Source organism: Manduca sexta, chromosome 26, assembly GCF_014839805.1.
Source record: "Manduca sexta isolate Smith_Timp_Sample1 chromosome 26, JHU_Msex_v1.0, whole genome shotgun sequence".
In the NCBI taxonomy this organism is placed as follows: Eukaryota; Metazoa; Arthropoda; class Insecta; order Lepidoptera; family Sphingidae; genus Manduca; species Manduca sexta.
The window spans coordinates 3,430,319-3,446,152 of record NC_051140.1 but is presented as its reverse complement, the minus strand read 5'-3'; the positions used below and the strand labels follow the sequence as shown (position 1 = coordinate 3,446,152).

Genomic DNA, 15,834 nt, shown 5'->3' with positions numbered 1-15,834 from the left:
TAACCCATCGAGTACATTTTTATTTTTGTTTTCTAGGACCATCGTTAATACGGTGTAAGAAGATCGTGCCGTTATTTCAAGTAGCGTACGACTGGACTCTATGTAGACCACTCGGAACAATAACGGATTTTGGAAATTTGCCATCGAAGCGGCCATTGACACCAGAAACGCCACGCAGCGCCTCTCCGCTGCCGGAGAGCAGACCACCGACGCCGCAAGACACACCAGTCCAGATCTATCGCCCTTTAATATTAAAAAAAGTACCGGATATACGACAAAATGCATTAATAATTTTCGAATTCTCTACAGCATATCCATTTGTATATGGAAATAATAAATTTAAATGCTTTATTTGTTCCCAACCATACTTAGACATGACAGTGTTGAAACAACACATGCATGAAACTCACACATTCGCTTCACTAAAAAGACTGGTTAACAATCGTAGAGAGAACATCTTAAAGGTGGATGTGAATGATATGAACTGCAAACTGTGTCCTGCAAAGCCTAATGATTTAGTTGAACTGAAGCAACATCTGAAAATAGTTCACAAGAAACCTGTAGATCCGGACCTTCACGACAATTTAATACCATTTAAATTAAACTCGGCAAATGGTCCTTACGAGTGCGTGGTCTGCCAGGAGTCTTTTATTAAAGTGAGAATACTGGTGATTCACATGAGCGTGCATTTCAACAACTACAGCTGCGAAGTGTGCGGCTCAGGATTCATGACTCTACGTCTTCTCAAAAAGCACTTGGAAGTACACGAAACGGGAAACTACCCTTGCGATACATGCGAAAAAGTGTTCAGTACTCCATATAAGCGGACGCTGCATATTCGCGGAGTGCATTTAAAACAATTCCCTCGCCGATGTCCTTTTTGCCCCGAGAGATTTAACTCGAATTACAAAAGGACTATACATCTTCAAGATGTCCATAACCAGTCAACCAGAGTACACAAATGTCAAACTTGCGGCAGAGGTTTCAACTTAAAATACCATTTGATTTGTCACACGCGCTCCGTCCACATGCAAGAGAGAAATCAACAGTGTGATGTGTGTCATCAGAGATTTTGTAATAAGGAAACTTTGAAGCGGCATATGGTGATTCACACGGGGGAGAAAAATCATAAGTGCCACGTGTGCGGCATGGCTTTTTTGAGAAGAAAGAATTTAAAAGACCATTTAAGATTACACGATTTAGGTTAACTGCATTCAAAAATCATTCGGTCTTATAAGAACTAGACTATTTGGTTTTTCTTAGCAACTCGAATAATTATTTTGAAAACTCATTACTTACATAATAATATTACTTACTTTCATAAATTTCATTATATTGAAAGCACTGTTAAAATTCTTTAAGTACCTAATGTGTGCTTGTATGTTGTTATTTTTTAAATATTGTTGCTATTTTTTTTCTGTATAAATGGGTATTGGCTGCGATCAAGATCGCAAGAAACAAAGCTTATACAAAATTCTTTAATGAATCTTTGATGGCTGTAAGTAATAATAAATTACCAATGCCCCAGAAGTAAGATATTATTTACAAAAATACCTAACTCTGTACATACACCCTCTTGTAATGAGTCACACGCTCATAAGTATTACGAAGAAAAGTATAGTATTAAATGTAATTTTTTTTTTACATAAAAGTATTTAATTATTAAAATTGTATCCGACCTTCAATGTGTTTCAGTTCTAATTACGTATATATCCAACATAAAACTAAAATGTGTAAAAGAACACCGTTACAGTCTTAACACAAAAAGGTTTTTTTGTTGTTTTTACAACTCAAGGTCCACAATGAAGTAAGTTTGTTATTTACCATCCGCCAATAATCATGTACAATATTAGACCCCGTCCAAATAACAAGCGATTAGCTATAAATGGGCGTCTAATACTTATCATCTGAATGGGGTTTCAGGACATAATGAACCTGAATCGTTGACTCCCCAGCTATGTCAGTGGTTTACGAACCGCCGCTCAACCTTCATATCGGTTGCTTGAGATAGTGATAAGCCGCAAAAGATATAGGTTAGCTATACTTACACATAATAAAACAGCAGAACCCGAAAAAATTCACCTTTCACTACTGCAATGAATTTTTTAAGTATAATTTTATAATAGAATATTGACATATTATGATATAAGTACTGTGTTTGTATTTAATTTATGATGTAGTACGTGTCTACGCCGTAGGTCAACGCTACATCGTAGGTCGTAGCTAAATCTTAACTATGTAAGTGTGAAGCTACGACCTATGGCGTAGGTGAAGATTACGTAGTAATGTGTATACGCCGTTTTAGTTTCGCTTTGGAATTGAAAACAATATAGTTAACAAATAATCCTTGCTATAATGATACTCATTCAATTATAAGTAGGCAAAAAAATTATAGTGTATTTTTTTTTCTAGGACTCATTCAAGAAACAAATTCAACATTAATACTGAAAGATGACGACGGCAATGATATAAAACTTAAACTGCTAAAGGAACCTATATCTCTTGATGATTTAGAATGCATTTACGAAGACAATGATACCAACTGTAAGAAGGAATACAAGAATATGAAATTTAAGAAAGTTAAACGAAATGCTAATATGGCGTTTTTGAAAAAACCCATAGCGTTAGATAAAATTGATTGGGGAGCTGATAATGAACCTATAACATTTCATGTGAAGACTATACAAGGCCCCTGTCTTCGAGAAGTTACTAGAAAAAAGACTAAAACAGATCAAACATGGAAAGAAAACGCATTGACGATATTTGAAAATTCCTTCGTTTACCCATTCATACACGCCAACAATAAATACAAGTGTTTTATTTGCTCGAAAGAGTTTCTAGAAGCTCCCTTGTTAAAAGAACATTCACTCACCCATAACATTAACGAAATAAGAGAAGAATTAAATAATAGAGTCAGAGATAAAAATATTAAAGTGGATGTAACCTATACCCAGTGTAAGATATGCTCAGAGTCATTATCAGATCTAAAATCATTAAAAATACATTTAAAAGACCATGGAAAAAAACTCGACGCCGAGTCTCACGGTAATCTCATCCCTTTCAAGTTAGGTGGTAATAGTTTCGAATGCCAAGTTTGTGGCGAAAGTTATTTAAAGTTGCGATTATTAATAATCCACATGAGCAAACATTTTAACAATTATAGTTGTGAAATATGCGGATCGGTGTTCATATCCCTAACTCTGTTAAAAAGGCATTTACAGACGCACGAAACTGGCAGCTTCCCATGCGACAAATGCGATAAAGTGTTCAGTAACTCCGCAAAACGGACTCTGCACATGCGCGGCGTGCACTTGAAGAAATTTCCGCGGCGTTGTCCTATTTGTCCTGAGAGATTCAACTCCAACTATCAAAGGACGAAACACTTACGAATAGTACACAATCAAACTACAGGTTTATTCCGTTGTGAAACCTGTGGGAGAGAATACGACCTGAAATATCACTTGCTAGTCCACATTAGATCGGTCCATTTACAAGAACGGAATCAGGAGTGTCCTATATGTCATTCACGATTCTTTTCAAAATACTGTTTATCGCGACACATGGTCATACACACCGGGGAGAAGAATTTCAAATGCGACGTCTGTGGAAAAGCGTATACAAGGAGAAAGAATTTGAGAGAGCACTCTAGGACACACGCCGGCCATGCGTGTAGCATCTGCGGGCAGAACTTTCTCGATCAAACCAGTTTAATGTCGCATGTTACCGCTCATGCTGTACTGTAAATTGAATTAAGTATTAGTAATTGTAATAGAATTTATATTCATTTGCGTTCAATTACTTATCGCAATAGCTTGCAATATAGCATCATGTTCAAAAAATATTTAAAAAATACTTTATATATTAATCGGAATATTGCTGTTGTTCTTTTTTTCTTTCATTGAAAGTACAGCATTAATAACAAGCCTCTCGAGCACGTTAAGTTCAAAAGGCTTCGAAAAAACATACCCTAATCTTAAGTAAATGTGTATGTACCTATGCGGTATAATTATTTGTATTAAAGTACATTTTGAAACAGTCGACGGAGTCAATAAAATATAATATTTTTGTACTTATTCTTTTGATGAACAATTTTTTTATTCATTTATTTTTAAGTAGTGTTAATATGGTTAAACAATGTTGAAAATAAATAGGTATTAATATTTAGAATATTTTCGCCTTAAAGAGGGCATTAGGCATACAAAAATCATTAAAAAAATAGGCACATTTTTGTTAAAATAATTATCATGCTCTCATGTTCGATAAGTAAAATTATACCTGCACTGCAAAGAAGTAAGCCCAGGAGTCATTTTGAATTAATTTATTTTCCTCAGGAGAACCGGAGCGACCTGGCCCGAGGACAAGCATATGGCAAATGACCATAGCAGAGAGACAAAATGCGGCGACGTTCCTAGAATATACTACAGTCAAGCCATTTTATTACCAGCAAGGGAATTTCAAATGTTTTTATTGCAACGAAGTATTCCCTGAAATTCATTCTGTATTGGAACATTCTTTTTTCCATTCTACGCCTGATAGATCGAGTTTACTAAAACAACATCTTAGAAAAGGGAAAAGGGTGATTAAAGTTGATATATCCTGCCTCCAATGCAGGATTTGTGAGCAGAAGTATTCAGATTTAGAAGATATAAGGAAGCATCTCAACATCGTTCATAAAAAAGAATTTAATTCTGCTGGAAATGGTCTTATGGCGTACAATCTTAGCTTCAGCAATGGCCTCCTGTACTGTCATAAATGTGCTAAAAGTTTTAACTCATTCTTTCTTCTGAACAGGCATATGAATGCACACTTCAACGTGGTATGCGAAGTGTGCGGCTTGGGGTTCATGTCACATCAGAGGTTGATCAACCACAAAATAGTGCACCAAAACGGAATCCACGTATGTGAGAAATGTCACGAGGTGTTTTCAACGAAATTGAAACTGCGCTACCACGTGCTCAAGAAACACGAAGTGAATAACACGAAAAAGATAAAACCTTTAAAATGTCCGCATTGTTTAGAGAGGTTCTCTGAGCATTACCGGAAGATGACACACTTGCGGGAAGTACACGGGATTACGTTTACCTTTGAGTGTCAGGTTTGCAAAACCGTACATCTCACACGACGGGCTTTGACAGAACACACCACCAAATTGCATACACAAAAAATTCAGTGCAAGGTATGTGGGAAATGTTTTGGAACTAAATCTTTACTGAAGATGCATGTTCGAGGACATGGCGGTGAGAGGAACTTCTTCTGTGCTGTGTGCCAGAAAGCATACATGCATGAGAGGACCCTGAGACAACACATGCGCGTCCACGGACCGGCCTGGAAGTTAACGAACATGGCAAACAATGGAATCGATAATGGCAGCTCTCGACTATAGTCGTAAATATTGTTCAAATGAAAATATTTTACTTACTGCTTGTTCTTGTCGCCTAATGATCAAATCTGGGTAATAGTTTTTATCTACGCCAGTTACAACACGAAAAATAGAATTAAATGGGAAGAATGAGTGTTTGCTTAATAATAATTTTCTACCTCATATTGTTATGATAAGCTTTGTTAGTCTCCCCAGATTGATTGCTATCATTTACGTTTTGGTTAGCCACGTATGTACCTCCTCATAATACGTATGATATGGTAGATAATGATAGCATGGTAAATAAGAACAAAAAATATAATTTTACTACAAAAAAATGTAAAGTATAACAAATTATTTTTTCATATTATTCTTCCGTAAAGTCATAGCAAGACTCACAAACGTTAAGAACGTTATACTAAGATGTTTTACGTTATTGTTTAGAGCAGTTTTTTCAACCATCAGATAAAAGTTACTTATCGGATAAAATACCTACTTATATCACGAAAAATTCAATATATTAGTTGTAGTAAATAAAATCTTCAATTAAGTAATAACTTTTATAGTCAAGTTGATCGAGTTGACTGAGTGTTGACTTTTATAGTCAATTGATTATATAATAAACTTGTCCAATGAACACTCAACTCAACTATAATATTATACATTTCAATTAGAAACAAATAGCATAACACAATAATGTGTATAGCTGGACCAGCAAATTAAAAACACCTGCGTCCGTGGCGCCACTTTTCCTTTAGCTTTCTATAGTTTCTATAGTTAGTAAGTAAAAGAAATAAGTTCCATATCTTATAAAGCACGGAGAGGTTTTTATTTCACTGGTCAGACTATGATTAATTTATTATATTATGTTTAGAATTCCGCCTATTCATTTGTCTAAAATAAGTATTTATATTTAGTTTGTAACTCCCTAGTAGATTTTAAGGATGATCAGTATTAAAGGTATCTTACGGCTTTTTTTCGATAAGCCTTAGTGTCTAGGAAAACAGTCCATGCACTGGGTGTATGTTTGTTTGTGTAGGTGTCCTGGAAGGTCTTCTAAATTCTTGTAATTATAATTATATTTCCGCAGCAATTGCATTTTTATTTAATCTGGTTGTGGATATAATATTAATAACTATATTTTTTAAAATGAGTATTTGTTATGCATTTCCATACTGTTTAAAAATCATACAACTGTTTTCGCTAAGACTGAGTTTTCTTCATCGAAGTCCCGCCTGCATTATGGTACGGCTTCGGAAATACTATGTTACCAAAGTTAATTAAAAGGCAATCATCACTCCTAAGGGCTTAAACCAGTCTTTGATATAGAATAAGCACCGAAGAATGATATTTAGAAATGATCAGGTAAATTTAATTGTAGGTTTTTGTTTGTTCATTATATTAAGATAAAAAACAATTAAATTCAATATTATTATGCAAGTAGTATTTAATTTTGCACGTAATATGAGACGCTTTTAAATAATGTAGCCGTTAGTTTTTCTATAAGTGATTTATGTGTCTTATTTGTGAATTTTTTGTCATAATGAAAACTTATCACTTGGAATCTAAACAACGAATTTTTCTTCTCAGGCTTAAAAACAGCAGAGCGACGACGACAAGGTGCGCTCACCAGCATATGGGAACTGACATTATCTGAGCGGCGGAACGCTTGTGAATTATTAGAACACACTACCGCCTGCCCATTCCTCTACTGTAGATACTTCTTCAAATGTTTTTTCTGTCAAGAACAGTACTCTGATATCAAAAATCTACTTCAGCATACAGTCACACACGAAATCCCTGAAAAAACTAAAATCCTAAAAGAATTATTACCTAAGGGCAAAAGGACTGTCAAAGTAGACATATCGGAACTAAAATGCAGGATTTGTCAACAACATTTTGTTGATTTGGATGTAATTCGGGAACATTTAATTAAAGACCACGATAAAGAATTTACCAAATCAGGCCATGGATTGATAGCATACAATTTGAAATCTGTAGACGGACAATTCTCATGTCATGTTTGCAGCAAAATATTTCAAACCTTCATTCTCTTAAATCGGCATATGAACGTACACTTCAGTAATGCAGTCTGCGAGACTTGCGGTGCCGGCTTCATGACACACCAACGATTATTGCAACACAAAGAAATTCACTTACCAGGAGGCTACCCTTGTGATAAGTGTCCAAAAGTATATACCACCCACTCTAATCTCAAGTTTCACAAAGAAAAAGCTCACGACGGGATGCTGAAGGCGCGAATGCTTCGCTGTCCGCACTGCACGGAAAGATTTTCGGAACACTTTCGAAAATTAAAGCATTTGAAAGACGCACACGGCATATCGTTCACATATGAATGTGATATTTGTAAGACCACGTTTTCCAGCAGGCGAGCTTTGACGAGGCATACAAATAAGTTCCATACAATAAAGACACAGTGTCAAGTGTGTCAAAAGAGTTTTAGTTGTGTCACAACTTTGAAAAAGCATATGATATCCCACACTGGGGAGAGAAGTCATATATGCGAGCTATGTAAAAAAGCTTATAGGCATAAAAAGAGTTTAAAACAACATCTCAAAACACACGTGAATGGAGAACAATGTATCAAATTTTCATGTTCAGATTGCGGGAGTGGCTTCCCTAATAGAAATGACTTTAACAGACACGTCACGGAATGGCATCCGAGAAGTTACTTTGCTGTGAATTAAGCTTGTAATGCAATTTCATTTCATTTTGATAAAGTTGTTTTATTAACGACTCTAACTGCCACATGGTAAATAAAACGAAATGTTGTGTAATAAGGTGTATTAATCAATTAAGTACTTATGTCTATTTTATTTAGCGTAATTTAGTGTTTTGATTTGTAATTCCATTGTGTCAATGCGATGGTCTTAGGATGTATAATTTCCAAGTCACTAAAAATAATATATACAGACAATTTTGATATGATTTTAGTGAAATAAAGTTTGTTGATAGCTAGTCGGCTCGGAGACAGCGGTCGGCGCAGCGCTTGAGGCAGTCGGCGTCGTTGCGGCAGTGCGCGCGGCAGCTCGCCTGGCAGCGCGTCACCGTGCGCACGTTCGAGCGCGGCAGTCGCTCCTCGAACATTATGCTGCGGCCACATGACAATACATATATTATAGATACTAGCTTTTGCCCGCGGCTCCGCCCGCGTTATAAAGTTTTTCAGGCTAAAGTTTTCCGTTATAAAAGTAATAGTTTCCCGGGAGCCTATGTTCTTCCCAGGGTCTCAAACTGTCTCCATACCAAATTTCATCTTAATATGTTGGGTAGTTTTTGAGTTTAACACGTTCAGGCAGACAGATGCAGCGGGGGACTTTGTTTTATAATATATTTTTTAGAACTTTTTAAGAGGAACGATCCCGTTATACATCATTGTTGCATAACTTTAACCGTTTAAGCAGCGCAGGCAACGCAAGCTCTCAAAACTAATAATTTGCAACATGTTTCTTTACTGCTCCGCTCCTATTGGTCATAGCGTGATGATATATAGCCTATAGCACTCCACGAACAAAGGGCTATCCAACGCAAAAAGAATTTTTCAGTTTGGACCGGTAGTTCCTGAGATTAGCCATTACTGCTCCGCTCCTATTGGGTATAGCGTGATGATATATACCCTATAACACTTCACGAACAAAGAGCTATCCAACGCAAAAATAATTTTTCAGTTTGGACCGGTAGTTCCTGAGATTATCCATTACTGCTCCGCTCCTATTGGGTATAGCGTGATGATATATAGCCTATAGCACTCCACGAACAAAGGGCTATCCAACGCAAAAAGAATTTTTCAGTTTGGACCGGTAGTTCCTGAGATTAGCGATTACTGCTCCGCTCCTATTGGGTATAGCGTGATGATATATACTCTATAGCATTTCACGAATAAAGAGCTACCCAACGCAAAAAGAATTTTTCAGTTTGAACCGGTAGTTCCTGAGATTAGCCATTACTGCTCCGCTCCTATTGGGTATAGCGTGATGATATATAGCCTATAGCACTCCACGAACAAAGGGCTATCCAACGCAAAAAGATTTTTTCAGTTTGGACCGGTAGTTCCTGAGATTAGCCATTACTGCCCCGCTCCTATTGGGTATAGCGTTATGATATATAGCCTATAGCACTCCACGAACAAAGGGCTATCCAACGCAAAAATATTTTTTCAGTTTGGACCGGTAGTTCCTGAGATTAGCCATTACTGCCCCGCTCCTATTGGGTATAGCGTGATGATATATAGCCTATAGCACTCCACGAACAAAGGGCTATCCAACGCAAAAAGAATTTTTCAGTTCGGATCGATAGTTCCTGAGATTAGGCATTACTGCTCCGCTCCTATTGGGTTATAGCGTGATGATATATAGCCTATAGCACTCCACGAACATAGGGCTATCCAACGCAAAAATAATTTTTCAGTTTGGACCAGTAGTTCCTGAGATTAGCGCGTTCAAACAAACAAACAAACAAACAAACAAACAAACTCTTCAGCTTTATATAATAGTATATAGATTAGACAAGCACAGATGTCACGTGCATACATACATATATACATAATATCACGCCTCTATCCCATAGGAGGAGGCAGAGACTATGGATTGCCACTTTGCACGATTCTGACATACTTCTCGCGCTTCCGCAACTTTCATTAATCTTTTCATGTATTCCCGTCGGTTTCGGGTACTTTTGACCTGGCCTTTACTGAGAATGTCAGATATCTGACATTCGAAGGTTCGGTGCGGTCGACCCCTACCGGCTCTTGCGATGACACGTAAATTTATATTAATACTTCACACTAATGGCAGGTTCCTGTAAATGATTTTGACCGCTACCATATACAGTGAAAATATACCAATCAGAACAAACTATGTTTGACGCTTACAGATGATTTATTTTTATTTTTATCATTAAAGCGATATCGGCGGTTTGTATATTTTATTGGAATCGGCCTTTAATACACCTTAAAATTCTAAAATACTGCGCCAATTACGAAAGTTGTGAAACGCACTCTTTACCAAAATCGCTGATGAACGGTTGAGAATAAATTATATATTTATATGATATACCGTGGAGTCACATTACATATTAGAACATTGAGCTACATACTTTCTCAAGCTTAATTTTGTGAGAGATTACGCGTGTGTTGTGGAATGTACTTAAGTTCAATGAAATAAAAACAAACTGGAGTAATTATTAAACTCTTACATAGTATGAAAGTAGACTTGAATTAATTGATGAGTTCACTGGAAGCAGTAGATAGTGGATGACTGACCTGTCTATGAAGGGTACGGAAGTGCAGGCGGCGGCGTCGCAGTGCAGAACCGGTGGCGCCACGGCAGCCATCAGCGAACTGTCCTCGCCTACCACGTACGGCACGTGATCGATGTACACGTTGTCGAACAAGCACGCGCGCTTCATGTACTCTTCTGAGTGCGTGAACATCGTGGGCGGGGTGCCTGGTACACCAGCCGGATATTTACACAAAAGCATTATATCAAAATTCAACATTAAAATAGCATTTATGACACGAAGCAAGAGCTACAGAACAATAAGTTGGTACATAGTTCTATTATACTAATATAAATGTGGAAGCCTTTGTTTCGATGGTGAAGCAAGTACTTGATTTAAACGTAGCTATTGTAAAATGAACAATGGAATATTTATTACAGAGAGGCTTTCATAGAGACAGAGTAGCGAGCAAAATTGATACCAAACAACACATTGTAAAGATATTTGCGAAACATGGTAAAAGATGTCTGTCTCACCGACGGCGAAGTATCTGGTGTTGCACATGTGCTCGTGGATGAGCTCGGAGCGGTTATTGAACCAGCCGATAAGCCACTTGAGGTCCTCGAACTTAGTGATCTCGTCGTTGATCACCTTCCGCGTGAGCCGCAGGTACTCCACGTCCGCTTCGATTACCGACTCGTCTTTGTCTTCACCGTAACTGAACACATTTGTATTACGATTTATGCTAATTGCAATGTTGATATAAATGTTCAATAATCTTCTAATGTCTTGATGGTTTGTTTATGCTTTTAAACATTTTGTTATTGAGCATTCGCGGATTAAACGGTTAAGACAGTTCCATGAACATTTTTAGAATGGCATTAGATTAAAGAATTATTATTTTTTATGTAGCAATGCATTGTGATTAGTGATTCCAAAGAATCTATTTTCAGATTAATTATACTCACTTTCTGTACTGCATTTTGAGAATAGCTTCTGCCATGTGTATCCTGAAGATGACACCCGGCCTCAAGTGTGCTTGGTATAGGTCCTTCGGCATCTCCACGAAGCCGCTCTCCCACTCCTCAAATATTATGCAATTTTAATGCGGTTTGAAAATCATTGAACGAGCCTTAATATTTGTAGTTTCAACAAGAATAGTGAATCTGAATAAAAATAAGTTTATTTTGACCTAAGTGTGTATTACCCTGATCGGCGGGTCGTAAGTATCGTAATTTGGCTTCTCTTTTTTGCTCTTTTTGCGTTTACGCGCAGCCTGTCTTAGATCCCAGTCTCCACGCCTCGCCACCGGCACTTCTGTGGTGCTGATGTTCTTTGGCTACAATATACAAAATAAAACGTCAAGAAATCAATCCGTACATATAATTAAATGAAATTACGTTGTAATTTCCATTGTCCCATTAATCTAGCGGCAGTTAGAAATATGTATCCGATACGCTGAAATGCTAGCCCTATTACATTAATTGGGTCTTGGATTCAGAGGCGCTTGTCTGTTCCGAATTAGTTTTTTTAAGCACTTACCTCGTATATAGGTGTGGTAGTTTGTGCCCCCCGACGCCTGCCACCTCGGCCACGTCGCCTCTGCTTAACATGACAAAACCAATAAACAATTTCACATAGTTCTTTTATACTTCTTAATCATACTAATTCTTTGTTAAATACTTTTGTCGATAAGCCCGTAAACGCGAAAATATTTAAAATAATAACTGTATTTAGTGAGACACTGGATCATCAAAATAAAACAACACATCCAAGCGACTGTTTATTACTCGTCTAAATCTTTAGGTTCGGTAATAGAATCCACAAACATGACGGAGTTGCACTCGGCCGCGTCGCACTGTAGCGCCGGCGGGACCTCCACTGGCGTCACCGAATACTCGTCCCCGATCACGTACGGGTTGCCGTCGATCCACAGCGCGTCGAACAAACAGTAGATGTGCACTTTGATTGTCATGTAACTTATGAATTTGTATATCCTTCCTCCACATTCACCTAAATGTTCTTTAATACTTTTATCCGTCTTATACATGAGAAGTAGGTTGTGGAATTTCGTTATCTCGTCCATCACCACCTTCTTTATGAGGTTCGTGTAAATTATATCCGCTTCAATATGCCTTTCAGGGTCTTCATACATACGCTGTTTGATTCGTAATATTGCATCAGACATCCTCACACGGAAAATGACACCAGGATTCATTTGGTCAGGAAGAATTCCGGGCTTTTTGGTCGTCGTGGTGAATTCCAGCACGCGGTCTTTAACAGGCTCCGGGTAGAGATAGTGGTGCGGCCTCTCACGTATCTTGGGGCCGCTCAGAGTGTTAAACCTCCGGGTGTTCTGCAGTAGAAATGTTTTCATCAATTTCTTGGTCTTTAGCTTTCATACACCTGCCTCCCGCTTTTTGGATTTATAACTTCAAGTCTAATCTAAACTCGACTTTCACATATGTGTTACTTGATTTGATCACCCCCACACACTGCACTAAAGAGCATTTATAATACTACGGAAACACTGCACCGCACGAGGGTATTGACTGACATAACGCCTGTTCGTACTTTGCGATATAGGGAAGCAGCTACCTACTAAAAAGTTCCAAATTAGGTCTAGATAAGTCCTAAATATCAAACTAATTCAAAGGTCTACATTGTATCAAATATGTTTTGAGAAAAACGAACACTAGAAATATAAACGGATTTCACACTTTTATATTTAAAATGTGTAAAATAATTTATTTAACTTTAGAAGGATAGGTACTCTTACTTGTTTTGAACCTAATATATATAAGTTAACATATATATAACTTATACGCATTTGGAAAGATTAGCTAAAGATGCTGGATTGAACTGGCCACTAACCTTGGCTCTCCTCTTTATCCTGTTATTTTGTCGCGCATCGTCTGCCTCGTTGTTGAGATACCACTCCAACTTTGAGAAATCATATGGTGCCCAGGACTCTGCACCCGACTTGATCTGTATGCGGTCGACTGGCACACTCTAGAAATATAAAATGCTACAATTTATATAAATAACAATTAATCTCTTTATCCCTTGCTCACACCATAACTTGAGTAAGACTTGACCGATTTTATTCATCCCTTTTTAAGTGTTCTTGTAGAGCGTTCTTACGAAAAGAAACATTAAGAAAATTGCGCAGATAATTTCAGAAACTTAGACTAATTAACTTTGCGCATTTGATAGTTCGCGCGTTTGATGAATGTGAATTTAGCATACAGCTTTTATTTTTTTTATATTATATGTAAATATTCGGGTGGGTGTCTGGATCCACACTTGGCAATGTTCTTGGGTTCTAGAAATTTACCTCCTTTTTAGGACAGGAGATTTGTACGGGGCGCAGTATTTAAATATTTTAACGAAAGAACTTTATATGAACCTTTTAACCAAAAATAATATAAAACATGTTATTACAATAAATGAAAGATTATTTTCGTTGCAAGCGTTGCATTTTGAGTAAAATAGACTACGACGTTTTTAATTCCGTAAAAACACGTACGCCGTTCATCCACAGGAATAGGTCCCACTAGTAAACCAATTTTCGCCGTGCGTATTCCGTCCCATTAAATTCGATAGGAGGCTAACTTATCGCTATATCGGGTACAAAGTCGCGATTCTGGGCTGATATTAAATTGAAAAATGTACATACATATACGCACATACGTATGTGTACGTATGTATGAGAGTATTTACGATTTATTATTTTTGGAAGCTGGCCTTAAAATTAAATCACTCTAACCTTCTCATGAGGTGTTTTCTTCGGCGTTAATAAATTGACTGGTTGCTCATAGACATCATCTTTAAGCTGGAAAAGAATGACGAATATTGTGAACCTTTACAAATTTAGCGAATTAAAACGTGTACGTTTCCCTACTTAGCAAAATGAACCATAATATTATGCGACTATTATATAAAATGGCGTTTTTATTAGATCCCTGATAACTATTAACTATATTAACTGATAGTTTAAAAAACGGAGATCTGTATTAATAATTAGACTGAAGAGAGTTTTCGCTTCACAAATACCTAATAATTAATTGTTACGTATTCTCAAAGTGATAATAATTGGGTAACTTTCACAATGTTCTTTAAAACGTACAATGAACACAGTGAAGTGCCACACGATGCTTTTCAATTCAAACTTCAGGTGGCGTTGCTACTCTTTATAATCAGTTGTATCGCTACCCATCAGACAAGTTTCATACTTATTTAGTAATCTTTCTATTGAATGAAAAATATATTTTCGCTACCTCTCCAATAAGACGTTAATATGAACAACAAAAAAAACAACATAAAATAAATATTGTACTTTGTGCCTGACTTAAAGTTTAGACTGAAATGCATGAATGTCTTAATTTGATCCAATTAACATCTACTTATAAATAAATTTCTAAGTACCTAAAAAAATTCTATAGATTGTTGCTGATATCTTAAATTATGGACTGTGGTAACTTTATCACTAGTTTATATCCCTCGAAGTACTTACGTTGGGATAATCAAAGTTGAAGGCAGCCGAAGAATCAGATGTGGATGCAGATGAAAACAATAACACCTGAAATATTAAATACTGGCATTTAACAAGACCGCGCATTTAAGAACGGATATTCTGGTATCTACCATCAATAATTGTTTAATCTAGAATATTTAAATACCAATGAAATCCATTTGCAATTTACAGTAAAATTTAAAATATCTCACCAACAAACAATGCAAAATCATTTTTCACGTTGCACTACCCTGTCATATGAACGACTGCCATTTAATGAATAACAACACCATTTACTTATACCCTTACAAATTGCCCGTTAACAGGTATGTCATTAAAAATAACGAAGGTGATAAAGATTTGAAATGCATCAATTCATACCAATATTTCATATTTTTGTTGTGAAGATTTTTACCGAAGATTATGTTTACTTCTAATGAGTTCCAGTAGCCGAAATTGTTAGGGGTAATAAATAAATAATAAGATAGAGAGAAATTAATATTTTATTTATTTCTGTAAGCACTGTTAATAAAATATCAACTGTATATTAGCTACCTAATCAATCATTTGGAAATCAAATCAACGTACATTAAAAATACGTATAACATAAAAGACTTATTTTCACAGAAATAGAAAAAAGTTAAAAAATTATTTACTTATACTCTTATTTAACACTCAAAACTAGGATTTTTATTTTCTTGTTCAGGCTATGTTTAATTGC

At 36.5% G+C, this 15,834-nt stretch overlaps 2 protein-coding genes across 6 annotated transcripts in view; one reads left to right on the top strand and one right to left on the bottom strand.

Annotated features, from left to right (window-relative positions):
* LOC115450047 (gastrula zinc finger protein XlCGF57.1) overlaps positions 1-8,124 on the top strand; it is a 67,546-nt gene extending 59,422 nt beyond the window's left edge. The window contains exon 5 of one of the 4 annotated variants that reach the window (XM_037443605.1): positions 6,950-8,124. In XM_037443605.1, the coding sequence (XP_037299502.1) occupies positions 6,950-8,067 (1,118 nt within the window). In that variant the 3' untranslated portion in view covers positions 8,068-8,124. Of the gene's footprint in view, positions 1-36; positions 1,695-2,412; positions 4,057-4,331; positions 6,449-6,949 lie in introns of those variants that run through there. The other 3 variants (XM_037443606.1, XM_037443602.1, XM_037443603.1) reach the window with 3 other exon arrangements.
* Positions 8,125-8,149: 25 nt separating this feature from the next.
* LOC115450052 lies at positions 8,150-15,427 on the bottom strand. 2 transcript variants are annotated; one of them, XM_030178004.2, is made up of 10 exons: positions 15,326-15,427; positions 15,114-15,179; positions 14,367-14,432; positions 13,472-13,609; positions 12,140-12,202; positions 11,805-11,936; positions 11,566-11,681; positions 11,134-11,315; positions 10,641-10,824; positions 8,150-8,471 (listed from the first exon to the last, which is right to left on the bottom strand). In XM_030178004.2, the coding sequence occupies exons 1-10, from the start codon at positions 15,344-15,346 to the stop codon at positions 8,336-8,338; spliced, it is 1,104 nt and encodes a 367-aa protein (XP_030033864.2). In that variant the 5' UTR covers positions 15,347-15,427; the 3' UTR covers positions 8,150-8,335. The 2 variants fall into 2 exon arrangements, with proteins under 2 accessions (XP_030033864.2, XP_030033865.2); XM_030178005.2 differs by having other exon boundaries at positions 12,140-12,199.
* Between the last annotated feature and the right edge of the window lie 407 nt (positions 15,428-15,834).